The sequence below is a fragment of the Camelus bactrianus genome, chromosome 1, assembly GCF_048773025.1.
Source record: "Camelus bactrianus isolate YW-2024 breed Bactrian camel chromosome 1, ASM4877302v1, whole genome shotgun sequence".
NCBI lineage: Eukaryota > Metazoa > Chordata > Mammalia > Artiodactyla > Camelidae > Camelus > Camelus bactrianus.
Window position 1 is genome coordinate 1,898,633 of NC_133539.1, and position 27,614 is coordinate 1,926,246.

At 50.8% G+C, this 27,614-nt stretch overlaps 1 protein-coding gene across 6 annotated transcripts in view; it reads right to left on the bottom strand.

The window, feature by feature from the left end:
- Positions 1–27,614, bottom strand: part of TRAPPC10 (trafficking protein particle complex subunit 10) — a 68,659-nt gene that overhangs the window by 11,655 nt on the left and 29,390 nt on the right. For 4 of the 6 annotated variants that reach the window (XM_074343693.1, XM_074343753.1, XM_074343808.1 and 1 more), the window contains 13 exons: positions 25,123–25,318; positions 23,229–23,340; positions 20,627–20,874; positions 15,301–15,447; positions 14,545–14,659; positions 13,629–13,705; positions 12,747–12,838; positions 10,550–10,690; positions 10,160–10,272; positions 7,191–7,705; positions 6,305–6,446; positions 4,556–4,714; positions 3,548–3,777 (listed from right to left, as the gene is read on the bottom strand). In XM_074343693.1, the coding sequence (XP_074199794.1) occupies positions 3,548–3,777; positions 4,556–4,714; positions 6,305–6,446; positions 7,191–7,705; positions 10,160–10,272; positions 10,550–10,690; positions 12,747–12,838; positions 13,629–13,705; positions 14,545–14,659; positions 15,301–15,447; positions 20,627–20,874; positions 23,229–23,340; positions 25,123–25,318 (2,287 nt within the window). Of the gene's footprint in view, positions 1–3,547; positions 3,778–4,555; positions 4,715–6,304; positions 6,447–7,190; positions 7,706–10,159; positions 10,273–10,549; positions 10,691–12,746; positions 12,839–13,628; positions 13,706–14,544; positions 14,660–15,300; positions 15,448–20,626; positions 20,875–23,228; positions 23,341–25,122; positions 25,319–27,614 lie in introns of those variants that run through there. The other 2 variants (XM_074343966.1, XM_074344030.1) reach the window with 2 other exon arrangements.

Below are 27,614 nucleotides of genomic sequence, written 5' to 3' on the forward strand. Positions count from 1 at the left end.
CCTGCCCATTTTTAAATCAGATTACATGTTTTTTTTTTTTTGCTATTCAGTTGTGTGAGTTCTTTATACATTTTGTGTATTAGCCACTTATCAGATACATGGTTTGGAAATACTGATTCTTCCAGTCCAGGAGCATGGAGTGTCATTCCACTTATTTGTGACTTCTTCTGCTTCTTTCATTCATGTCATTTAGGTTTCAATATACAAGTCTCTCACTTCCTTGGTGAAATTTATTCCTAGGTTTTTTTTTTTTGATGCAATTGAAAATTAGATTGTTTTCTTAATTTCTCTCACACTTCATTATTAGTATAAAGAAATGCAATAGACTTTTGCATACTGATTTTATATCCTTCAACTTTATTGAATTTATTAATTCCAACAGTTTTTGTTGGAGTCTTCAGAGTTTTCTACATATAATATCATGTCATCTGCAAATAATGAGTCTTACTTCTTCCTTTCCAAGTTGGATGACTTATTTTTCTTGAATAATTGCTCTAAGACTCCCAATACTGTGCTGAACAAGCGGCAAGAGTGGGCCTTTTGTCTCGTTCCTGATCTTGCTGCTGATCTTAGAAAAGCTTTCAGCTTTTCACTGCTGAGCACAGTGCTAGTTGTGGGCTTAGCACGTACGGCCTTTATGATGTTGAGGCATGCTCCCTCTCTTCTGACTTTGCTGAGTATTTACCATAAATGGACGCTGAACTCTGTCGAATGCGTTTTCTGCGTCTATTGACAGGGCGTATGGTTTTACCCCTCAGTCTGTTAATGCAGTACAGCACACTGCCTTGTGGGTGTCGAACCCCCCTTGCATCCCTGGAGTAAACCTCACTGATCACAGCGTATCGTCCTTTTCACATATTGTTGAGTTCGGCTTGCTGATGTTTTGTTGAGAATTTCTGTATCTATGCTCACCAGGGATACTGGCCTGTAACCTCCTGTGGCGTCCTTGTCTGGTTTTGGTATCAGGGCAATGCTGGCCCTCCTGTTTTCTGGGAGAGTTTGAGAAGGACTGGTACTCCTCTGAATGTTTGGTGGAATTCACCAGGGAAGCCATCTGGTCCTGGTCTTTGGTTTGGGAGGTTTTTTGATTACTGATTCAATCTCCTTACCAGTAATTGGTCTGTTCAGATCATCCACTTCATCATGACTCAGTCTTGGCAGGCTGTTTCTAGGAATCTATCCAGTTCTCCTGGGTTGTCCAATTTATCAGCACATATGTCTCCCCAGAGGTATGTTAGTATCTGCTTTATATTTTAGGTGCTCCTATGCTGAATGCATAAATGTCTTAAAATGTATTTTCTTACTGAACTGACTCCTTTATCATTGCATAACTCCCTTCCTTGTCTGTTATTACACTTTGATTTGAAGTCTGTTTGCTGATGTAAGTGTAATTACTCCAGCTTTTCTTTTTCATTCCCACTTACATGGAATATCTTTTTCCATCCCTTCACCTTTAGTTTGTGTGTCCTTACATCTAAAATGGGTCTCCTTTTTTAAAACAGTATTTGATGAGCCTTCTTCTAATTATGTGGGGTTTTTGGGGGGGGGGTTGGGTTTACGTATTTATTTAATGGAGGTACTGGGGTTGAACCCAGGACCTTGTGTGTCCTGAGCATGTGCCCTACCACTGAGCTGCACCCTCCCCACTGAAGTGAGTCTTCTGTAGGCAGCTCATAGGTGGGCCTTGGTTTTCTTTTTAGTCACTCGGCCCGTCTTTCGGGGTCCAGTTACATTTAAGTGACTGCTGACAGGCACGCGCTCACTGCCATTCTGGTACCTGTTCACCATTTCCAGCCCCTCCCTGCCCCTCTGCCTCCTGCGTGCCCTCTGTGATTCACTGCCTGCACCCAGTGGTGCTTCTACTCCTCCATCTTCCAGGTACTCACCATAGGCTTCTGCCCTGTGGTCACCACGAGGCTCGTGTGTAACAACTCACACCTGCAAAAGTCTATTTTAAGTTGATAACACCTTAACTTTGATCTCATTCTGAAGCTCAACATTTTTACTGCCCTCCCCAACATTTTGTTTTTGAGTTGTCACATTTTAAATCTTTTTATCTTGTGTATCCCTTATGTTATAATCATAGCTATTTTTATTGCTTTTTTTAACCTTCATACTAGCCTTCTAAGCGATTGAACCATTACCTTTATTAAACAGTTACTTTTCCAATGAGATTTCTTCTTTCCTGTGTTTTGTTACTAATTAGCACAGTTTCTTTTCAGCATAAAGAAGCCCCTTTAACATTTCTTGTAGGGCGGGTTCAGTGGTGATGACCTCCTTTAGTTTCCGCTCGTGTGGAAAACCCTTTCTCTTCCCTTCACTTCTGAAGGGTAACTTCACTGCCTGGGGGGAAGCTGCCCCTACTGTCCTCCCCCAGCACGTATGACGCCCAGTGCCGCTCCCTCCTGGCCTGGGCGGTTTCTGCTGAAGAATCTGCTGAGAGTCTTAGGAAGTTCTCTTACACATAACAGATTCTTCCCTTGTCTTTAACTACCTGACATTTTACCTATAACGTGTCATTATGTGGGTCTCTTTGGGTCCATCTTGTTTGGAACCCTCTGGGCTTCCTGGATCTGAATGTCTTTTTTCTTCCGCAGGTTAGGGAACTTTTTGGCCATTATTTCCTCAAATAAAATTTCTGCCCCTTCTGTCTCCCCTCCTTCTGGGACCCCTAGAATGTCATGTTTGTCTGTATGGTGTTGCCCCATAAATTCCTTAAGCTGTCTTTAATTTTTTCAATCTTTCTTCTGCTCTGACTGGGCAAGTTCCACTGCCTTGTCTTCAAGCTGACTGAGCCTTTCCCTGCTCCACCTAGTCTGCTGTGACCCCTTCTAGTGCATTTTCAGTTCAGCTATTGTATTCTTCAGCTCTGAGACTTCTCTTTGGTATCTTCTTATATTTCATATCTCTTTGTTGAAGTTCTCACTGTTTTCATCCATTCTTCTCCCTGGTTCAACAACCATCTCAAGCCCCAAGGATACACTTCTACCCTTGGGCTGTTCAAAAGCCCTCAGAACTGGTATCTGTGTTACAAGACAAGCATGATGCTAGTAACACGTTCTATGAGAGACTGACTGGGGACCTGGGGCCAAAGTCATGGATCTCTCAAGTAACTGTCAGTAAACACCAGCACCAAGGCAGAAAACTACAGTACTTCTTCTCTGCTTTGTGTGATGTGATGTCTCAGTGAGCAGAAAGCGAAGCACACCAAGACACAGAACTGCCTCTGGCCTAATCACCAGGACAAAAGGACGGCGGAGACACACTCACTGCCCTCTAAGCAAACACTGATCTCTGACAACACCCTGTCCCTCCTCCTGAGTTGGGATAGAAAAGTTAACAGACCGCTCGTCTATGTCTTTGCAAGATGTACCCCTTATCTAAGAAGGGCTGACCCACAGCTGTAAACACTGAACCCAGCCAGAGCAGGTGGTATCAGGTGCTGGAAATCCGCCCCCTCCACAGAAGCCATCCTGACGTACTGCCTTTCAGAACACACAGACGGGCAGAGGCCGCCACCACGGGCTCGCAGCTCAGCCCTTCTTACTCTGTGGTCCGTGGTAGCCATGCTGTGGCTGGCCTTCTGTGTGTCCCTGTGCTTCCAGTGGGGCTCTGTCGTCCCCAGCACAGCGCTCTCCCCTCCGGCTGCTGGAGCTGAAGGTAAGGAGAGGACTTCCAGCTCGAACTCGATCATGTGGTAGGCAGGGGCGGCCGGCAGACTGATGCTCGTGACCTTGTCAGACGACTGAACCCGGAGCGCTGCGTCAGAAGCCTTTTCTAGGAAAGACAGAAACGTCACTCCCAACACACTCCCTCTGTCTCCTTGTCCTTTCTCCTCTGGTGGGCGATGGGCCCAGCAGCGACCCGCCAGCCCAACCCGGTGCTCTTATACGGGGAAAGGGGTGTGTCTAGGAGGGACCACAATGGGAAGGAGGGGAGCAGGAAAGGCAGGAGCAAAGCCCCCTAAGACAGAGCAGCACTGCCTGAAAGCTGTCTGGTCGAGGCCCAGACTGTTGCTGTGCTCAGTCTGAAGACAGGAAAGGGCCCCCTTTCACACGGCCGGCCTGGCCCGCCTGTGTCCCCGGGACGCTCCCACTCCGCCCCGCTGCAGGACCAACTCGGACCAAGTCCGACTTAGAGAGGGAGCTGCATCCTTCCCGCCCTCCAGCCCCAATCCTCAGGGCTGGGGCCTGCGGCAGGTGGGACTTCACAGGGATCCTGACCAGCATCTTAAAAAGCTTATCTGCTTTTGCTTTTTGGCGAGGGGAGCTGGGGAGTGTGGAAGGAGGCTGGAGGCCAGCAGGGCCTCACCACGGAGCACAAGCCTCCTGAGATCACAGCACGGCCAGCACTGCCCCCGGCCGAGCGCGTGCGCAGCTCTCCGTCTCTGCCCTCGAATGCAACGCCCCATGGGTGGGCAGGGCCGCAGTCCCCTACAGGTGGGACACCGCAGTGAGACAGCGGCAAGGAGAAGCCGTCCTCAGGTGGACAGCAGGGACAACATTCCTTATAGCCTCACGGTGCGTCCACCTTTGCCAGGTGGCTGCCGCCTCACCTCTTGTGTTGGAGTAGATCACAGCTCTGTTCTCCGCGTGACACAGGATAAGCATGGCTTCTATGTTGCTCAGCTGGAGGCTGTCCCCGTTTTTTACAGTATAATGGCCAGTAGTGACAGTGAACTTGACCTTCTGAGGAATACCAGCCAAAAGGCTATCTAAAGGGAAAAGGACAGCAATGAGCATCACTGTCAACCAGAAGGACCAACAGAAGGCCCACTGTAAGTTCAGAGAGCACTCTGTCTCTTCAAAGAGAAGATCTGTTCACTTTAAGTACTCCATGAATCGCTCAGTCTCCATCCGTCCACCTTCCCTTCTCGCCTCAGTTACCAGGACCGCAGGGCTGAAGGGGCCCGCGCTGGAACGAGAGAATCTGTGAGCCTGACGGGTCTTATCACCGCCTTGGTTTAGTGAGTTAGAGATCATGGTGGCAACTGTGCATATGAGGGTCTCAAAATTTACCTGCTGGTTAGTTATTAAGAAAGAATCACCTATGGTGACAAAGAATATGAAAACAAATATATGTGTGTTCATGCATGACTGAAGTATTATGCTGTACACCAGAAACTGACACAACATTGTAAGCTGACGATACATCAGTAAAAAAAAAAAAAAAAAAAAAATATATATATATATATATATATATATATATATACACACACACAAAAAAAAAAGAAAGCACGAGAGAATCAGATGATGACACTAAAGAAAAAACTAATAAAACAATGCGCTGCTGCCATTCAGATTTTTCCTGGCCTTCTGCGGTCAGGCCTTCCGCATCTTTGGTTCAGAAACAGCTGGCAGGGCCACCGCCTTCTCCTAGATGGAAACAGAGGGCAGGCGTGGGCTGAGGTTTCTGAGAATCCACTCCAGGGACAGCAGAAGGAAGACAGCAAGAGGGAAGACACAGGAAGCAATCAGCAGACAAGAGAAAGGAGGAAGGGCCTGGAGCTGGGCGAGGTGTGAGCCGGCATCTCCCAGGCCCTTGACTCCATGAAGCTTAGCCTTTCCCACAAAAGATTCTCTGATGAAAATTATTTGAGAGACTGACTGCTGTCTTCAGCATCTGAGGACCTCCTAGGTAGCCATGGAGAAGTTTAAAAGCAGAAAAATAGGGAGTTTGGAGAGATTAAATAAAAACAAAGCTCTCCTTGATTTCTTTCCCCAAATGGAAGAAACAAGCAAATAAATACATTGTTTCCAGCCTAAAACAACCAAGCCAGTCACTCACTAGTGTTTCAGCCAAGGGCCACGCCGCCTCCACTAAGCTGCTTACGGCGATTTCTACTAATTTCAGGACTTAACAAAAGGACAGCAGCTTTGAGTTTCCCAAACGCCGTGCTGGGGGTCAAGTGTAATCAACACTTGGAAAGAAGAAGACTTCTGATCAGAGTACAGGCCATAACTAAATCTAGCATTTTGCCTTTGTAATGGAACTCTAAGCATGAAAGTGTATTTACTTACTAAATTCTCTGCAGTAGACATCAGCCAATATTTAGCTTTTATTTTTCCTATTTTCAGATGCAGAATATTTATTAAACATGAAAATAGCAGTTACAGAAGAGCAATTATTCAGATGAACAGAAGAGCCACAGTCGCTGCCCAAAATTCCCCTGAGAGAGAAGCCGGCTCTGGGAAGGCGGGAAGGCTGGCGCTGCAGGAAGCCCGGCCGCACGGGGCTCCCTGGGAACGGGGTGGAGGGGCCCACGGACAGGAAAGCGCCCCCGCGGCCCACGCGGCCCACTCACCGGCCAGCGGCTCCACACGCAGCTGCGGCTCCTGGGAGTACACGTCGTACTGCACCGGGGGGTGGATGTGCGGGAGCACGAAGCACACGGGGCCCAGCGAGGCGCACAGCTGCCGCAGCGTGTAGGTCCCGGGCTCCCTGGCCTGGGGGCGAGACCGAGCATCCTGGCTCAATTAAGGGAGGGCAGAGCCACAGCCTCTGCGAGGACGGCCCTCTCCCCTCCTCTCCCGCCTCTGGGCTACCAGGTCCACCCTCGGGCTGCCCCACAGACCCCTCAGGATCTCTCGGTCAGTGGTCTTCTGCGGAACTGTGGCTTACATCTGACTCAATTTAGTAAACTTTATTTGTGGCATTCTCTTCTGAAAAGGGTCCTTAATTGAGACACTCAGCATGAAACTTAAGAATCGACTGAAAACACACGTGGCAAATAGCTGCGCTTTCTGCCGGCCAAGTCCTCTCCAGTCACGGGGACTTACAGAGCAGCCTGCACTGGAGAAAGAGCGCATCAGAGCGGCGCAGAGGCCACTGCAGCGCCATCCACGCAGCCACGAAAGGAAAGTGAAGTTCACCGTGAAACAGCTATCTTCTTTGAAACCTCCTCATTTTAACAACTGAGGGTGTATTTTAGTAAAAGGGAAAAAGTCTAACTAAATCCAATGAGAACACAAATAATTCTCTGTTAAGAACTTCATTCAAAATTTATCTGCTGCCTTCAAATGATTTTAGTACGAAAAATTTTTCAAGACATCCACCTATTTTTCTTTCAGAAGATCAAAGCCTGGTTAGGGGACAGAGGCCTCTGAAGGACCTCCCCTCCTTCAGACAACTGTGCGAGCGCCACCCACTTCCTGACCATCTCTAAAACCAACGGCCGGCTCAGCGCCTACCTGCGTCCGGAAGGTTATGGTATTGGCCCCTGGTTCTAGGGTCACACTGGTGCACTTCAGCACATGGGCCCCGTCCTCCAGGGCCACGCCCGTGGATGCTTCCAGAGCAGCCCCGCTCTCCTGCCTCCTCAGGAGCATGTGAACATTTTTGCATATAATCCCTGTGGTGTTCAAGGAGTTGTCAGAAGGGCTTCTCTCAAACATCTCACACAGCTCCAGCGCGGGCAGGCTGCTCTGCGGTGCAGGGCAAGGCGCAGCCTCCGTGGGAAAGCTGACCAGCCCGCCGGCCGCCCTGTGCTTGGTGAGCCACTCAGCAGTCTTCCGGTAGTTGTTCTTCTCGATGCTGAAGTGGACATGGATGGCGATCTGCTCCACCTGGACGGGGACAGGCATCTGACTGCACACAGTTATCTCCACGGACAGAACGCCTCCCACGTGGACCACAGCGTTGGGTGGGGTGAAGCGGAGGTCTCTCAGGTGTGCAAAAGAATGCAGGGGCAGTACTATCTTGTGACCTGGGAACACAAAGGGCCATGTTTTACTTCCCAAGTCACACTTCCAGATGCCACAGAGACAGCGGGGCCTCAGTCACTGCCGGGCCGGCCGGCGTACCCTCCACTTGAGAAGCAGGACGCAATGGTGCACAAGAGATGGCTTAGCACCTCCCAACCCCATGCCATCTTCACACACTGAGAAGAGTCACTGTGTCAAAAGCATAAACACATGCCTACATAACTCCTGAAAATCATAAAATCTGAAGAAATTAAGGTTTCTAAGTTCTCTTTTAGCAGATCCGGCAACTACAGATCAACTAACAACTCAGTTTCAAAACAAGATTTGTAAACAGTCTGATTCCTAGAGCTGTTCCAAGGAATCCCACCACATTCCCACCCACACAAAGAAATTCACAAGTGGAGAGGCCCGAATCTCCCTGTACACCTGGACATAAGCCCAGGGTGCGCCGCCCCATCAAGGCAGCCACTGGAGCGGGGAGCCAGGAGGGCAGTGAGCCGCTGGCCCACGGTCACTGTCGGGGAGGCCTGGCCGCACCCTCCACTGTCCTTTCTGCGAGCGCTGGCGCGTCTAGGAGCCCACAGGCCTCCGGGCTGACCGGGAGTATTTGCTAAATAAACACGCCTCAACCGCATGCTCTGCCAAGATGGACACTGTGACATCACAAGCCGACAGAGGACGGTCACAGGATGCTGCATCCACACAGCGATGCCACGGGCTGTAGGCAGAAGAGTGCCCCTGACCCAGCTCACACCCATGTCACACACAGCTGACGTGGCACACGGCTCTCCCGATGGCCAGTCTATGCACAGCAGACTCTAAATGACAGACTCGTCAGTGCCATGCTGCCTGAGAAGCCGTCCAGGGGGCCCGACATGATGAAGCGCACCCCCGTGGTCTCTGATCCTCAACCCGCAGCCACCACCTCTGGAAACACTGGCTTTCAAGCAGTTAGTAACTTCTATGGACTGAAGTGCCCCTCCCATATTATTAAGTTTGGAGGTGGGGCCGCTGGGAGACAGTCAGGTTTAGAGGAGGCCATGAGGGACTCCTGCCCTCCTGCGAGGAGGCAGCAGAGAGCCCCCTCTCTAAGTCTCTCCACCTCTCCTCCCACCTCCCATCCCCTCCCCCCTCCCCGCTCCTTGTCATGAAGGACAAACCAGGAAGAGAGGCCTCACCAGGAGCCAGCCCTGCTGGCACCCTGACCTCAGACGCCAGCCTCCAGAACTGTGAGGAGAGGGCCGTCCGCTCTTCCAGCGCCCACTCTGTGGCGCTTGGTCGCAGCGGCCGGAGCTGAGGCGGCAGCTGCTCTGAACAAACGCTCCTGATAAAGCAGACAGGAGGGGCTCGGCATCGCGATGAACCTCGCCCGCCGTGCAGCAGCATCTGTGTCTGCTGCGACGACTGGCCGGGCTCTGCCCTTCAGACCTGCCTTCCTGACAGGCACCCCAAAAGGAAACACTCAGCAAACTTCAGAAGCTGGGACAGCCTAGGAGACACTGGCTCGATGTCTCTAACAGGTCGGCGTCTTACAGCCCAGATGTCGCACACCGATGAAAGGAGCAGTGTGGCCCAGCCACACAGCAGAATAGTCACGAGAAGGGACGGAATACTGACACAAGCCACTACGCAGGCAGATCCCGAAAACACTGCTGCGCGAAGGAAGCCAGGCACAAAACCCACAAACTGTGTGATTCCACTTACATGAAATGTCCAGAGCCGGCATCTACAGAGACAGAAAGTAGACCGGTGGTTCCCAGGGACTGGGGGGTGGGGGGAGGGCAGAAGGCAGCTGGGTGGATGTAAGTATGGGGTTTCTTTCGGGGTGATAAAAATGTTCTAAAACCGACTGTGGTGACGGCCGCACATCTCTGTGATACACCAAAGCCACTGAACTGTGCCCTGCAAACAGGTGAATTACAGGAAATGTGAATTCCCTCTCAATAAAGCTGTTATGTTTAAAAAGGTCAGAGCCTTGAGAAAAGGGAGAAAAGGAGACAGGGAAGAGGCGCTCCGTGTTAGAGGAGAGCTGAGATGTAATCCATGCGGTGCGTGACCCTGGTCAAGCGGGGAGAGGCCGGCCATTCTAACACAAAACAAAGCATGAAAACATGTTTTGAGACAATGAGGGAGACTGGAAGGGGGGCCACTTGGTGCCCAAGTCAGGACCTTGTCTGCTCCCTGGGCAGGGTGGCTGGGGGACCGCCCTTGTTTTCAGAAGATGCTAAACTGCCTCAGGGTGAAGAGGTACCCGAGGTCTGGAGTGGCTCTGACGTCCGGCAAAAAGGAGAAAGTAAGAAGAAAGGAATACCCAACGCCCGTTCCCTACACAGCGGAACGTCAACAACTGCCGAGCCTAAGTGGCCAGCACACGTCACATACACGTTGCGTTACTCTTTCTACTTCTCCACAAAATGTGAAATGTCTCACACGACAGTTGTGAACCTGCGCCTCACCTGGGCTGTCCGTCTGCCGGCCGGCAAAGCTGAGTATCTCCCTGCAGAAGGACTCCCGCTCCTCCTCGGTCAGGTGACAGTCGCTGGCTAAGAGGCTGCTGGTCTGCAGGTAGCTGAGCGGACAGTCAAGGGGCCTGAGAGGACCCCACGCTGCGGGAGCCGCGCGCAGCCCCCACTGCCCCGGCGCGGCCTGCCAGGCGGCCCTGCTCTAGGTTACGAGGTCAGACCTAATGACGGGGCGTCATCTGCTACCCAGCAAGGCCCGTGCGTCAAGGCAGCTTTTCTCTCCTAACTATCAGGTACTTATCAAGCACTCGGCCGTGGGCACTGCCACCGTGCAAACGGAAAGTGACTTTCCCATTTCACGACCGTGTTCAACTTAAAGGATACTTCTCAATTTGTCCGAGGCGCTTTTGACATTCGGCTAGCTGCTTCCTTGTGTGCGTGACAGGCAGGGCCCAGCCCTCAGCCAGGTAATTCTTCAGCGCTCCCTGAAGATAGACTTCTGCCTTTTGTGGGGACTTCTTCCTCCTTGCAAATCAACACACAGAAGCTTTCATTATGAGTCATAAAAAGCGCCAGACTCAGACACAGCCCTCCGTGCCTCGCCCTCCTCCGCCCTTCACAGCCTGCGCAGACACAGGTGAGCAGTCCCCTGTATGGGACAGAACGTGAAAGCAGGACACATGGCGCGGTCTGGGAAGTGCGCTCAGGGTGCGGGCCCGCACGCCGTCTGCCCAGCATCACACGTCAGTCAGAGAGCTTTCGGATCTGAGCCTTCAGACAAGAAAGTGAGGGCACCACTCACTATTTCACGCTGACTCAGGAACACCCAGCGTAAAAGAAGGTGAAGAGTTTGTCCACAGGTGCACAACTAGTTATGGAGGGAGCCACGGACTCGGGGCTCGGTGCCACGCCCCACACAAGGAGACACAGGGCAGCTTGTGTGGACCCACTGAGACATGAGTCAGGGTTGCCTCCGAGACCCACAAATAGCACTGAGCAGGTTTATTTACAGAGAACCATGAAGAATTTAAACAGCAACACATACCACCCAAAAGATCTTCCCTGTCCCAATTTACACCCTGAAGATGTTCAGGATAAAACAAAGTTTAACACAGTTAATGAGCACTTTCCAAAGCTTCAGCAACAATACGGATCCCCTGGCCTTTCCCAAAAGTACCAAAGAAACTTCCAGGGCCAACAGGCGCGGGGCTACAGAGGTCAACACTAAGCAGCCCTCGCTCGCCAGGCGTCCCAGGAAACAGCCAGTCTTCATGACCTTACTCTGGAAGGAACGAGCGTTCCCACATTCTCAAATGCACTTCAAACCTATCAAATTACATGCATGGATTTTTCTAGACTTCCACGGCCCTCTCCCACCCCTATCTTTAAAAGGGTCACTGCCTCTTTGGTTACCATCTCTAGCCAAAGACTCTTATGTTCCAGAGCTGGAAGGGAGACCCTCTGTCATCCAGCCCCTGGAGGCACAGGCCGAGGGGCACCCAGCCAGTCTGTGGTCAGGCTGGAAGCAGGGCCCAGGTCTCCCTAGCAGGCCAGTGCCCTCGCAGCACAGTCCAAGCCTCGGGTGGGCTCAACTCCCAGCACCTGAGGGTGTGGCTTCTTTGCTCTGTTAGCTAATAACCGCTCCTCAGCTGCACCTGGTGGGGGCTCAGGAGAGCCCGGCTCCAGCCCCGACATTGATTAGCTGTGTGGCTGGCTACCCGCTCCAACCACATCTAGAAAACGAGGAAGGTCACTTAGAGGACCTACCTCTTCACAGGCCCCTCGATCATTTAAAATAAATGATTCTTTCTTGCTCCACCTAGTGAAATTACTTTACTAATTATAGACTTCATTTCAAACACACATTTCTTCTAAGAAAACCTAAACATCTCTCCCTCACAATTTCTCTCCCTTCCCAGTGCTTTGAAACAGCAGTTACACTGCCAGCCAGATTCTGCTCTTTGACAGGCTGATTTCATCAAACACACGAGAAACAGGCCAAGCTCTGAGTCTCTTCTCTGGAACCCAACTGTAAAGCGGGAGCCAGACTGGAAATGTTCACAGTGCCTGGACCCAGTGGCTGCCCGTCAGTCACAGCTCAGCCCTGGCGCTCGCCTGGTCACACACGTGCTTCCCATCACTGACCTCGAGGCTGTCCATCCTCCTGGGAGGCGTGTGACAGAAACCAGACAGAGTGCTACAGAGCAACACGTGAGAATCCATGACACACATGACTTGCCATTGGGTGTGGATTCATACGTGTTGTCTCACAGCTCTTTAGATTTCATAATAACACTACATTTTACTGCAGATAATATTATATATATCTTACCTACATATATGAGATTATGTAAGTTCACTAAGTTAATAAAAGAAGCAGATCAGTAACAACTATTCAGGGTAATAAGCTGAACTCTCTGGCTTTCAAAAGAAATTTTCTTTGAAAATGATGATGACTGGTGAACAGTTTACATTTTTCATTTTAAAAGTTACGTACACTTCGTGTTTCCTCCCACATAGAAAACCTCTCACCATACATGTGAAATGTCTGAAATTCAAGTTAAAGTTCAAATTCAATTACATGTAAAACTCTGCCAGATCCTTTCCAACGAACTTAGCAGATCGAATCCTCCCGATGCTCGTATACATTTCAATGGTAGCATGGGACAAGTCCTGTGGGAAAGAAAAAGCAAGTAATTCTGGAATTTTAATGCTAGACAAAACTTACATTTATTTACCCAAAGCTAAAGCAAAAGACTTTGTCACTAATATTTTACTTTGCATCTATTTTTGCATTGAGTTTTTATGTGATAGTGATTTATACAAAGTCATTAACTTGTATATAAATTATGAAGCATGATAATAAAAGAAATATGAACTCAGCAGCACAGAATATTCACTTTTTTCAAAGTATTTTCCGTATGTGGGTAACATTTTGATATTTTTCTCACATTGTGGATAACAGAGATAAAATTACAGACTACTGTCAGATGCTCTTGAGTTTTCCATGACGTGAGAAAGCAAATGGTTCGCCGCGCCTCCACTGCACTGCTCTCTAAGCTCTCCCAAATTCAAGTCCTTTGAAACCAGGCACAACAGCTCTGCTCAGGTTCAGATTATTCCTCTGCACACAGAAAACCATTTACTGTCCTTTCTTACAATTTCCGTTCTACTGAATAGCAGTACCACTGTGAACAAGATTATGAACATCCAGAGATGCTTTATGCCTAATTACGGTACCATGGATACTAAGAAGCAACGATCCTTTCTGGTCTGATCTAATGAAACTGCTAATTACAGATTTCATCCGCAACTCCCTAGGGTACCAAAGAAACTTATAAGGCCAACAAGAGGGGGTTCCCAAACACCAGCTTATTACCAATTCAAAAGCTCATGTACCAGCAAAGTCTCAGGGAGACGGGCTGTCTGCCACGGGTGGGCAGGGAACATCTGTAATACTTACTAAGTAGTGTTTTTCAAAAGCTTCTACTGATGACAATGCTTCTTTGAGTTTCTTATAAGGACTCTGAGCTGTGTTGGCTTAAAGAGAAAGAAATGAGTCCTGTTTCAGCACCATCATGCCCATCATGTGTGTTTTACATTCAGCCCCAAATGCCACAGGTAGAGGACTCCACCTGATGCTTGTGGAGATCACAGACACCCATGCCAGCTGGAGCTGTGTCACCACTCACATCCGTGTCCAGGTAATATATTCACAAAATAGTCTCAACCCTTCACGTAATACTTTTATCTTTGAGACTAGAATTTTTTTAAGTATGTATTACAAATCCTCCAAAGAACTGAATTACTTCCAAAGTGATGTGAAGCGATCCCAAGCTGAAACAGTATAATTAATACACATGTAACACATTTTCCCTAACAAACCTACTCAATTCAGTAGGAGTCCTTTCAGGTCACTAGGATTTCTGTACTTAAGCAGCAGCTTTGCTAAACCACACTCTTCTCTATGTTCGTACCAAGAAAAATTAGTCATGCTCAAGTGCTTTATTACCTAGGAGTAATTTACTGAATAAAAGGATCTGTCTGGCCATATAGTTAAAAAAAAATACATCACCTGTAGTTCAGAGGGAGACTGGTGCGTTTAAACCTCACGTGGGCTGTGAAAAGTCACAGGGAGCTCACTTAAGCCTGTGGGAAACTCAGGCACGTTTTTAAGAGTCCCTCCAATTTCTTAAACTATTTCTAACATTTCTTTATGTTACTAAAAGGTAAAATACTCCATGCATTAATCTGGCCAGCTAACAATGAGTACGATTTCCCAAGCGGTGAGTAGCTACCTTGCCAGAACCTAAGTCATACACGCCCAGTTACAGCCGACGTTCTTTCCACCGCGTGCACAGGAACATCCCAGAAGGTACCTGTTTCTGGTCGCTCGGCTCCCAAGCCCGCCAAAAGGTCAACTGTCCTGTTGAGGTCTTCTGAGTTAGGGCCCTTCTCAGACACAAGCCCACACAGGTAGCCCAAGGACTTCAGCTGTTGAGATAAACACAAACGTTCACTGACTTTGCCCTAAGAGTCAGCAGAGGATTTATAAATTGCAATGCAAAAATAAAATCCAAACTAAATCCTGGAAGAAATGTCGCTTTCCTACCCACATAACTCTCACTTGAATACAAAAATGCACCTCACTGGGGCTGCTTCACACTCAAACCTCCTAAGCACGGTAACTCTGAGTCACCCTGAGGTGGCCGCTCCCAGCCCACGCCTCCCCCCAGGCTTTCAGGGTCTCCCACACCGCTTGCCCCACACAACCCCCTCCCCAGGGTCTCCCACGCTGCCTGCCCCACGCGACCCCCCCAGCAGGCCTTCCTGCGGCACGTGGGGCAGCCACCACCTGATTAAGCAGAGGCCACTCCACGCTACAGGAGGCTTCACACTTCGCCCTGTGGTGGCCCCCACCCCGTTCCTGAGTCCTGCCTTCGGCACAAGCACAGCACTGACCCCGGCTGAATCCAGTGACACTCACGGGGAACCACTTGGTCCAGCTGCTGCCAGACACGCCCTAAAGCAACTAGACCCGCCCGAGGCTAAGTGACCAACACGCTCCCCACAGCTCACCCCGCCCCGGAGGCACAGCCCAGGGACACAGCTCACGTCTGCACGCTGGCAGTTACCTTCTCGGTGGCGTAGCTCCACAAACCCACGGTGTGGGCAATGTTGGAGTCTATCTGCACCCGGTCACAGCAACCTTCGATCCTCTGCAGCACCTCCAGACAGCTCAGGAACACCCAGCAGTCCAGAGCGCCGGGCGGGACGGAGACCTGGGGGCAGCGCGGGCGTGAGGACAGCGCTCGGGGAAAGGGCCCGAGCCCGCGCGCCCTCGTCTGCCCCGTCCAGCAGCAGCCCCAGCCCTGGGAGAGCGCCGGGCGGGGGGGGGGGGGACGCCCCATGCCCAGACGTGCTGTCTGGGTCATGCTCCTGATGACCACGTTGACTCAGCACCAGTGTCACTTTCAACGATAGATTTTAAACGCTTGTTAAGAAAAGAAGCCTACAAAAAGGCTGACTAACATCCCTCACTCTAAGGTCGAAAACCGACCACCTCTCAGGTTAGGGGCACGTAAGGTGAAGGCGGAGCTAAGATCTCGGGTGGCCGCTGGGTCACATGTCAGAAGGGGCATGTTCAACACTAGAAATCTGAATAGTAAGTAGATAGTAGATGATATTTAAGAATTACCATTAATTCTTAGGTGTAATTATGTGTGTAAAAGAGAGCTCCCGTTGCTCAGAGACGTGATAGAGTAAGTGTCGTATTGGCAGAACCTCAAAAGCACCAGCCCCACAGGCCCGGCTCTAAGACGGGCCCCCCCACGTCTCAGCGTCTCCGACACAGGACTGTGTCTCACAGCCAATGGCACCTGAACGCTTCTAGCTGGCAGTGCTGCCTGTCTCCCTGGTGGCACTGATATCATGAGGTACCCCATACTGTACCCCAGTTTTGGTGAGATTATGGTCATTGGTACTATTCCAAACGGGGACACAGTGGTGATGCTGTAGCTGGCGACAAGTGAGAAGCTACCTGATGCCGACGAGATGGACTTATGTAAGGACTCCCTCAACAGCACACCCTGAGCACAGATAAAAGGACCTGGAACCAAATGTAAAGAACCAGAGAATGCCATGAAATGTCCCTATAAACGCTGAACTGGCCAGTCTTTGAAAAATGAGATAAACTACTTAGGTCCTTTGAGAAGAAAACTCAGTATAAAAAAAAACGTATGTGATCAGAAGCTACTTTCAGAAAGTGGTACAACTTTCTTGCCCGGACAATGGGCCGCACTCGAAGGGAGGCACAGGAGCTGGTGGGAAGGCTGCAGCCCGGGGCCCCGGTCGGAGCACGTCCCTCCGCCAGTCACACCAGGGCGGGCACCGCCTGGCATGCAGCCCTGGAGGAAGCAAACACCGCAACAAACACACGAGGCTGCCAAGCGGCCCACGTGGTCTCACCCAGGAGCCACCCGTCTGTAGACAGTGGCGGTGCACGTCCCTCTGAAAGCCACCCAAACCTGACAGAGAGAAGCCACTGCCCACCGCGGGCCAAGCACCAGAAGAGCTCGCAGCTCCGCCGCCCCGTTCGGCACCGGCGGTGCCCTCAGCGTCTCTGGACGACTCACACGCCCTGATGAGAAGGATGCCGACTGAGCACCTTTCCAGACTTCTGGGTCGCCTGATCACCTCTTTTGTGAGCAATACACTTTAAAAACTAATTTCTTAGTAGGTATTCTTCAGTCTTCTTAAAGCCTCCTCCTCTTCTGATACCAGCATTACCAGTAACAGCAAAGCTGTTTTACTGTTTTCTAAGCCTAAAATTAAAGGCATTCTTATCATTCTCTTTTGTGAAACCTACTTTTTTTACGTAACACAAACGCTAAAAAACCTGCATCCTAAGTGAACCCCAAAGTGGCCCCCCTCGCTGGTCACAGGTGCAGTCGCCCCCCAGCTCCCTGCCAGCCGCCGTCCCCTGCATGGAGCCACCACCGGCCAGACGCCTCCCAACAGACCACTTCTGCTTAATCTTGAACTCTGCACACACGAAACAAAATGCAGGGTCCTTTGGTGCCAGAACTTTACATTTGGAAGACTCGCCCACCACAAGTGCGCTGCTGCCACTGCTGGGTGCTCGTCTGCTGCCTGAACAGCCGCGGCCACTGCTCCCCTTGCACGTGATGGACATTTGGGTTATTTCCAGTTTCTAGTGATCATGAACAATGCTGCCACGAGCGCCTCTGCGCTGTCTCCAGGCACACCTGTGTTTCTGTGACTTGGGGTGAAACTGCCGGCTCACAGGGCGTGCACACATTTGGCTCAACCCCACTCGCCTCGAGAAAGGCGCTCCGGTTCCTCCACCAGCTCACTGACCCTTGTCAGGCCTTTCCCTGCTGGCCACTCCGGGCGGGGGTGCTGGCACGTCACCGTGGTTTCAGCCTGCGTCTCACTAGGGTCAACGAGGCTGAGCGCCCTGCACACGCTTCCTGCCCACCTGGATACCTTCTTCTGTCTGTTTTCCACCGATGCGTCAGTCTTTTAAGCTGGTCTGCAGGACTTGTTGACATATTCTGGGTGGAGGCCTCTCGACTCCACAGCCTGCGGGCCCTCTCTCCCACCCGGGCTGCCCTCCCACCCACTCTGCCGCATCTACTGACGAAGGGGCGCTTGGGTTTCCCCACAGCCCAGCCTCTCCTGCCCTGCCTTCCCGGTTAGCGCTTTTCAGTCCTGTCTAAGGCGCACCTGCTAACCCCAAGGTCATGAAGATATTCTCCCATATTACCTTTCAGAAGCTTTCCTGTTTTGCCTTTCATATTTAGACTAAAACTCCACCTGGAGTTCATTGTGTATGGTGTGAGACAGATATTCAGTTGACTCAGAACCATTTATTCCTTGAGTAAATTTTTTTTACTGTTTATTCAGAATCTACCCCAACCACCTTAGTTTGGACCTCACCCTTCTCCCTAGATTATGGCAGAAGTCTCTCCCTCTTCCCTGGGCCTCCGTCCAAGTCTTTGCTTCTCTCTGCCCCCCACCCCCCAGGTCCTCACGCCTTTCGTGGCACCCCACCTGCAAAGCCAACGATGGCTCCCTACTAGCTACAGAACAAAATCCAACTTTCAAGATGACACTTTCACAATCTCCCTTCAGAATCTGGCTTCCAGTAGCCTCTGTCCAAGTCCTCCCTTTCCACCTAAGTTCTAGCAGGACTAAGTTCCTCTAGAGCTCTTTAAATACAAGTTACTTTTCTCTGCCTGAAACGCATTCTCTCTGCACCTGCCACTGAAGCCACATCTACCTGGGGATTCTGACTTGGTCTACTTGTTCCACTAAAATGAAAGCTCCACAGTGTGGCGAGTGGGGAGCCCTCCACTCGGGGAGACAGTGATGATAAGGACCATGTCACTCAGCAAAGGGAGGCGCGGGGAAGTAGCACCCTGACGCGAGGGGCACAGAGCACACGGCTCATCTCCAGCCACGCCGGGGGACGAGCGCCTAGACCCAGCCCGCCGCCCCCCCACCAGCCACGGGCATCTCCGGGCATCCCGGGCCCCGGGGCCCATCACCTCCCCGGAGGTTCTCTTTCTAGCCCAAAGGCTGACCCATTCCAGCTACTTCTACAGAACTCGGGACACGGGCCGCGCTGGGCAGTGGGCGAGCGGGAAACCATGCGTCTTCCCTGTGGCCACCGCACCGTGCCCACACACAGAATGAGAGGAGCAACGGCAGCAGGGACCCCGGAGGAAAAGGCATCACCACTCCCGCACCACACAGGCTGCCCCTAGCCGGCCTCCCACGTCCACTCTCCTGGCTTCACGCCGCCTGCCCAGGAGCGGTGTGTCCCGAGGCCACGGCTCCTCCCGCCCAGCTTCCGGATGCCGGGGGGCTCCTTCCTTGCCCGGAGAGCCCGGCCTCTCACCGCGTCCTCTCCTCTCCTCTCTGCAGCCTGGCAGCCCCACTACTAGTCAACTTTCTAAGGCAAGAAAAAAAAATCTGAAAAAGGTTCTTAAATCCTCAAATTTGTGAGGAGCTGGGCCCGGCACTAAAGAGACCGGCTCCACACCACCCTCCACGGTTTCCCACGCCTGCCCCAAGCTGCGTCCTTCCTAAGACACCCCCCTGGGGTCAATTTGAAAGTGCCCAGTGTGAACAGTGAAATCTCTAGGCACCCCCGAACACAGGCAGCCTTGCCCTGTTAATGAGACCTGCCCCCTCCCCAGTTAGCACGGAGAGAGCGGAGCAGCTAAAGCAGGTGATCGAAATCTACTGGCTGGAAAATGTTGTTTCTCCTCATGTGCTTGATCAGATGTCCGAGGAAGAAAAATAATTTGATAAAAAGTCAGATTCTCAATTTTTTGACTCAGCTAAGGAAGACACTTCATTTTTAGACATTAAAATAATTTCTCTTCACTTGGGTTTTTAGAAGCGTTTACGTCTCCTCAGAGTCGAGCCTGTTACTTAGCTGTCCAGGGAACACACAGCAGGAGTTTCTAAATTGTGCAGACCCTCCCTACCGCTGCTCACACTGGGCCTCCCGTAACTGCCGCTGGCAGCCAGGAGTGGAGGGCGGCAGGGTGACCTGGCTCAGGGACGGCTGTGTTACTGGTAGGCCGTCTAACCACTTCCAGACCCACTGTCCCCGTTTGCACAGTGGCATTAGACCATTCGCACAGTTCTCAGCCGGGGAACGGGGCGGGGCTGCCTGTGAGTCCTGCGAAATGGCACAAGACACTCCGTGTGCACGTTCCGTGTGTAACACTTTGTATATTCTTCTGGGTAAAGAGGTCACTGAAATAAAAAAGCTGAGAGCCCCCAGACCGGACAGGCACAGAAGCTCGCTGGCCTCACTAAGTGTGCCTGAGCCTACGGGCAGGAAAAGAGTTCAGCAGCACGGGGGGTGGCGCTCTTTAAAGGCAAGTATTTCACTACAAATAAACTGCTTCAGGCCTCACTAACTGGCTTCTCTCACCCACACGTGCACACACGTGTTCACAACGTGTCTCCAGTATACTTGGTGCTACTCATCACCGTGCACAGCGTGTTGTGTGCCACTCACATGGGTACCTTCAACCACTTATCTGAAAAGACAGTTCTAAAATCAAATCAATGTCCACCTACAAAACCTAATCCTACGTGTCCATCGGGTGAGTAATCCTCATCAGTGAAGACCAGCTCCCAGAGAATAAGCCAAAGTTACTTTAAAAAATTACATTAAGAAACTGACCTAAGAGGCTCGTTCTGGGCCAACGTGAACTCCACATGCTGAGAGCAGAAGTTACATTTTCAAGCAATTCATGAATCAGTATAGAGTAACTATGCAAATAATATAGTAAAAAGTGAAGGACATTCAGAAAGAACACTCTTTCCTAAGCACACACAGTTCAATGTCAGGACTGAAGGTTCAGAGTTCCGGGTCACGGTCAGGAAGGGCAGACTGGGAAAGAGACGACTCACGTCCAAGAGCTCCAGCTCCTGCACACAGCTGTGCAGCAGCTCGAGGGCGCGCTGAGCCACCTCCCACGGCCTCTGCAGGAAGAGGAGCAGGGTGCACTGGCGAGAGAACAGGTAACTGCGCAGATCTAACAGGGTGGCTTCTTGCCTCTGTATCAATTCGCGCTTCTCCATATCTATGGGCTTTCGGAGGATCAGTCCATTCCAGCTCTTCACCGGCTGGCAGAAAAAAGTCAGCCAGTTGGCACCATCTAAACAAACACACAGCATGAAAGGCGCTGACTGCAGATCCGTCCACCTCACTGAGATTCCTGCGCAGGACTGTGGCCCCCAGGGACTGACGGGCAGCTTAGAGGCTGGTTGGTCCCTGGGCGCCGGCCCGCCCCTCCAGTTTTTGGGGACCCGGACCAGTGATGTGGGGACAGGGTGGTTACCACAAGGACACCCGCTCAGGACCTGGCATTTGGTGATGAGCACAGGGGAACGGGACGGAGGCCACAAGGCACAACGTTGTACTGGGCCCAGGAGGCCATGGTCAGGTCAAGATGCAATCAGAGATGGCTGGGCCAAGGGTCAGGGACAGCTCAGGCTCTGGGGTCAGTCAGCTCCAAGAGAAGGCATGAGGCCCAGGCGGGAGCTGGGGAGCGGCCTGGCCATGTGACTGTGCTGGTCTGTCTTATCTTCCTTCACCTCACACTTCTCCTTACTTCCTTAAATGTCTGTCTCCAACCATGTCCACTACTTGAGTCATGCCCCTCGAGGAAGGGACAGGAGGCACAAGGAAGACATAGCAGCGGGAAGCAGAGGGGGAAAATTCTCAACTGTCAGAAATTTCCAGCAAGGCCCCCCGATTTTAACTGATAGCCCTAAGGCTTAAATGTGATCTTAAACAAGAGAAGCTACGATAACAAGTCATTCAATCTTCATGAAAACAGTTTAACCTGTTTTTCTTACTCTGGGAGAGGAGTCATAACCATCTCACTCTATGTTCACACCAGGACGTGGCTCAGTGCTGGCGCACGCAGTGCGGTCAGCGGGATGTCAGGGAGCATCTGACATGCCGGCTGCAGCAGCACCCTTCACTGATCTGAACTCAGAGCTGCTGCAGTGCCCTGACAGAGGGGTCTGCCCCACCCGTCAGCCCCTACCCCAGCAGGTCCCTTGGTCGGGGACCCCCCCATCCCAGCACCCTCCTGGCTCACTCCTACACCTCGGTCAGGCCTCGGTGCCAACGTTACCTCCCGGACCAACCGTCTCTCCCCAGCACCGTGTCCTCTCCTGCAGCCTGCACTCAGATCCTCACCACTGGACTTTAAGCCACATACTGACTTTCTGTGCCTGCCTCCCCTTCATGTAAACTCCACGGAAGAAGGAATTCTGCTCTGTTCCTACTGTATTTAGAGCAGTACCTGGCACACCTTGGCCTCTCAGGAAGTATCTGCTGTGTGACGAACAAAAATGAACAATCTTACCATTTAGCTGCAAAAGTTGGTCCAGGCTTACTTTTGAATTTTAAATTGCCCCAGATTTATTTTAAAACTGAGAGAACAAAGAAATTGTGTGAAAGACAATGTAACAACTATACAAGCTATCTGAGACATGGATGTATAATGTGAGCTGGTAAAAGGCAAGATTTGTCATTTTACCGCTTCTAAATGTTTTAAACCTGATCGGTAAACCCTTTGCTCCGGGCACACGTCTGTATGTGTGTCTTAGCAGAGCAGGAGGTCCCAACCTGAACTGCATGGACCTGTCAGGGAGTGGGGCTCAGCTGGGGACACCTCACCACTCCAGGACAAGGACGGTGCCCACGGCTCACGTAACTGCCCCAGCACTGCACGTCCCTACCGGTCTCCCAGCATCACTCCTTTCTTCAGACACTGTGACAAGGGCTCTCAAAAAGGACCCCCAACTAAGACACCTCTCACAGCACTGCTTGTGGTAGCAAGAGTGGAAACAACCCAAATGTCCAACACCAGGGGTGGCTGAACACAGCTAACGAACCCGCGCTGTGAAGTGCTACGCGGCTGCCGTCAGCAGTGGCTCCGACCCTGACCCGTCAGCCTGAAGAGGCGCCGCTGGCGGACGGCTGACGAGGACAGCTACAGGCCGCGGGCGTCGCGGTGTGGTGCCACTTCTCTCAAAAGCAGCGTCAAGCAGAAAGCAGTGAGCACAATGAGAAGCTTCTTCCTCTGCCACTGTGCTAACGTCGTATTTGTAGAAGACTTAAGACATCATTTAAAAGTTTAAAAGATGAGCGCCCTTCACAACATTGTCACGTAAGACTCACTGCAATGACCACTCAAATATTACAAAGACAGCCTCTCAACAGAAGATTCCACTCCTATGCTCCCAAGGAGGCACAGAATCAGAAGCATCACCAGCCAGCTGTGAGCTGCAGAAATGACACTTTCTATCTAAAAACAACGTTAGCTCTCAATTCTCATTTCATTTCCCATAGGAACCATAGGAATATAGCCTGCATAATCCATGCAAAAACAACAAAGGACAGCCCATCGCTGGGTGACTAAGCGGCGGCCCCCGGCCCTGAGGAGCGGGGAGCCTGTGCGGAGGGAGGGGCTGTTTCTAGAGCTCTGCTACTCACCCCCAGCACCAAAGTTGACAACATACTGAGAAAACAGGGCGTCCAGCTCATCGTACTGCACCAGGGCGTCTTCAAACTGCTGCAGCATCTCAAAAACAAAGGCAAGTTCCTCCTGTTCACCCAAAAAAAGTCCAAAAAAAAAAAAAAAAGCAAAAACATAAATGAATGTGCTGAAACACATAGCTATGAAAGATTAAAACACAGAAAAGTACGCAGCAATGAGCGATACTTGCGCTATGTGAAGTCAAAGTCAACTTAGTGACCGCTCCTGTCAACCTTTGTGCGCACAGGGAGAGGGGACCAGAGAGAGGGAGGAGGCCCAGTGATTCCTGGACACTCCGCCCTGGCCTGTCAGCAGCAGGGGGCGTGACCATCAGCCTCTCGTCCCTGCAGGTCCCCCTGCCTCCCCAGACACGCACTTCTTAAATGGAATTCTTCCCCACGGAAGGGCTGGGCTCAACCTCCATTTACTTATTTAAACTGTTTACCTGTCTCTGTGTAAGCCTGTGGGTATTAACCTCACCCCATGGGTTACAGCCCAATTCTAGCATTATTTACTTTGTCGCGCAAGCTGTTCCAGCTTCGGCCTGATCAGGAGGCTCCTCTAGGCGGTGCGTCCGTTCTCTTGACAAACCGTTTCTTCTTGTACGCTTTCTTACTTTCTAGTCCTACAAGACACTGTGTTTCCCCTGCACCAGCCCTGGGATCTAACCCTCCACGAGGAGCCCCGGCACCTTGTGCTGGAGAGTGCAGTGTAGAAACCGCGGTCTTGGCACTAACTCACTGCTACTGAGCTGCCATTTGTCCTGGAAGAAACGTATGGATATGTACTAACCCTCATTTACCCAAACGTCTGTATTTCTGAATCTATCCATCCGTCATCCATCCACCCAGGGGTTCACACTGAGACCTCAGATTCCAATCCAACACCACTGGGTTCATTTAGACTCCCTCTTTCCTTGTTTGTTACTCTTAGAAACGAGTTTAAGGGACAGGGCAACCTGAAAGAGCTGTCACGGGTCAGCCACACAGAGAACGGTGAGCACGCTCAAATCCCCTTACGAGGCCAAGCTCATCCAAACACCAAGACAGAAGCGGCAGAGTAAGAGATAAAGTTCAAAATTTCTAACGAGAACTGGTCTTCTATTTATTCAAAGCACATTATTTCTTCAGTAATTAATATACAAGTGATGCTAAAATAGGAAACTTATGCTTTTCAGTCAAAATATGGTGAACATACTCTGGTCCCCAAGAGAGACGTTCTTACCACCCTGTGCCATGTTAGCAGGGTCTTCTCCCCAAACTACACTATTACACATCCCTTCATTTACTTAAGACTTTTCTTCTTAAAAAGAAAAAGTCTGATCATTGACCACCATTTTTAAAAACTAAGCATCTCTGTAAACTAGAGTGAAGAACCGAGCTTACAGCAATCTTTTATTGGAACCCAAGGTTATGAAACGAAGCCACAGAGGAAGTATTCCTGAGAATTCATCACCTAACCACGGTGCTGGGCCGGGGGCAGATGTCTTTACCATCAGGGCCATCACCACTGCTGGGGCCCCTCCGCCCAAGTCATGTCCGGGGTAGACAGCCCAGAGGCCCAAGACCTGAGCAGAACCAGAAATCCTCTGAGGACGAGGCCGTTTCACAGAAGGCTAGATGCCAAGCTCTGAAGCGGCCGGGCAGCTGACAACATCATCACTTAGGAGATGGCCTCAGACCCTCTGCTTTAAGCCGAGAGAACGAAGCATCATCTGTTAGCCAGTTTACTGTCTTTTGGTTCTAAAACTGCGTCAGTTTGAATTACCATAAGAGAGCTCCTTATTCCTAAAGAATGAGAGAGGGAGGGAGAGGAGGAGAAAACGGCAGAGTCTGGTGGCTCATCACATACCTGAACCATGAAGTATTCACAGAAGCTCCAGCCAGGCTCAGTCCTCTTCTCCCTCAAGGTTCTCATGTCATCCTCAAACTTGCCCAGGTTCTTGGTAAAAGACATAAGAAGCAATGTCCTGAGTTTGGTCAGGAAGGCATTCCAGGATTCCTGAGTTCGGGAGGAGTCCTTCAAGGGGTCGGAGAGCACAACACACCTGCGGAGACATGAGCGGACTCTGTGGGAGACGCCCGAGCTCAGCACCACTGCCCAGCTGCCGCCGCCTTCCTGGGGTGCAAACTGACCTCCTTCTTCCCCTTCCTCCCTCCAACTGGTGAAACACATCAGGCAGGGGGTGAGGAATCAGATCAGGAAAAGGCTTATCATAAACTGGTCTAATACCACGTGAGCAGTGGGTGCTGCTCCTGAGAGCTGCTGAAGAACGGACTGGAAAGGGGGAGGGGCTTCTGATGCGTCTTGAGTGTCAGACCCTGCCTCCAGGGCTCTCTGTAACATACGGTGATCATGTCCCACTCAGTTCCCAAACCCCATTCGCCCTGCCCTCCTCAAAAACCTCTTCTGGTTCCTTGTAACGGACAGACTGAAATTTAGATCTTTCAACGCGGCGCACGAGGACCCTGACCACGTGGACCGGTCTGGCTGTCTCACTGTGATCCCGACCGCCCCCGACTCAAGCCCGCGGAGCGCCTGGTGCTCCCACCTCCTTCCACCTAGAGAAAGCGGCCCCCCCCCTCGCCCTGCAACACCCTGCTCGGCCGACAGGCCACCGGCCCTCTGGGCAGCCGCGCTCCCCGAGCTGCCGGCCCGCACGGCCCCGCTGGGCTCACACTCCCGCTGCGCTTGGTTTCTCTCCTTCTTGGTCTGCTTCTCCCACCAGACCGTGAGCTCCTCAAAGCATGGCTAATAAATCATTAAAAACAAAGGCCCAGAAGAATGTGGCTTAAGTTGCAGGTATAATAAACCTTCACCATGAAAAGACTCCGTATCACGGTGTGAAGACAACAAAGACATAAAAGCACAAGTGCTTCCAGCAGAGCTGGAAAAGACAGCATGTTCATCCAGCAGGCTGGAAAAGGTGCCTTTCTTTCTAGAAAGAAGATGGATAAACCTGAGCTCAGAAATGCTTTTCAAATGTTGATGCTGGGAGTTTTAACACTTCTCCTCCGTGAATATCTCACACGAACTACCAGCAAGTAGCAGAATGACAGGTTTCTAAGTTTCATCTTCTCTGAGCCCCGTCATACCTCCCGGAGGAAGGACTAAGTCTATGCAATTATAAATCAGTGGAGAAAAAGGGTGAGATGGCCCATACTCTGGACAATCCACCAGGTGAATGAATAATCAGTACCAAGAGGAAAATGCAAAAACCGGTAGCTGGCTTTAATTCCAGTCACTCCACCCCACCAGACACTGCTTCTTCCCCCAAAGATGAGGGGGTCCAGCCAGCTCACTCCCAAGCTCCCCGCCAAAGGGCTAATGCGTATTACTCACTACGGGAGCTGCCAGAACCATCAGCTCAGTAGTCTGCCCCTAAGGCATTCTCAAGGGCTGCAATCATCAACATTTATTCTGGACCAGACACAGACCCTGCACCCCTGAACCTACAGGGGAGGGTGAAAACGGGAACTGACACAAACACTAAACACAAAAACAGCATGTTTTTCAGTGACCGGTACTTACCAATCAGGCAATATGTTCAGTACACTCTCTATCCCTTATTCTGCCCCTTCAGCGTTTACCGTTTCTAGATCCTCTTCTTTTATTAATAAAAAAAACAGCTAAGCTTCAGAAACTCACATCATGCCTAGACAGTTAACTCGTAAAGGGAGAACCCAAAACAGCTCAAAGCGGGGCGGCGGGGGCCCATGAGGAGACGAGCACAGTGCTGCGTGGCGGGGAGCCACGGGCTGGGACCTGCCGCCCCCGGAGCGCGGACCATCAGCACACAGCCCCCGACACAGCCCCCGTCTCAGCACCCCGAAAGCTCAAAAGTGCACCAAACTCTTACCAAGTACTTTTCCTTTTAGGGACTTAGCCTAAGGAAATAATTAAAGATGTAAATTAAGTTCTGAGCTAGAAAGAGGTTTATAATGTTGTTTATAATAGTAAGTAAGCAATAACTTCTAATTCCAGCAGAGGATTATATAAATAACTTACAGTGCATTAATATTGTAGAATAGTATATACTAACAATAATGGTGTAGAAATGCATTTATTGTTCAAAGAAAAAATTTTCTATTAAGTGAAATCTATACCTTAAGAACACAGATTTGACAAAAAAAGAACACGGATTTGTCAAAGGTAGCTTAGGAGATTAATGAAAATCAAAATGTTAGAAGGTATTTTTAAATACTTAAGATGAAATATTAAAAATTTTTCTAAGTTAAAATATAAAGAAGCACCACTAAAGTTAGTTTTAAATGGGCCAGCAGAAACATACTTTTGGCAATGAGATAAAAATTGTAACACAGACAAAAGTAACCCACAAGCAC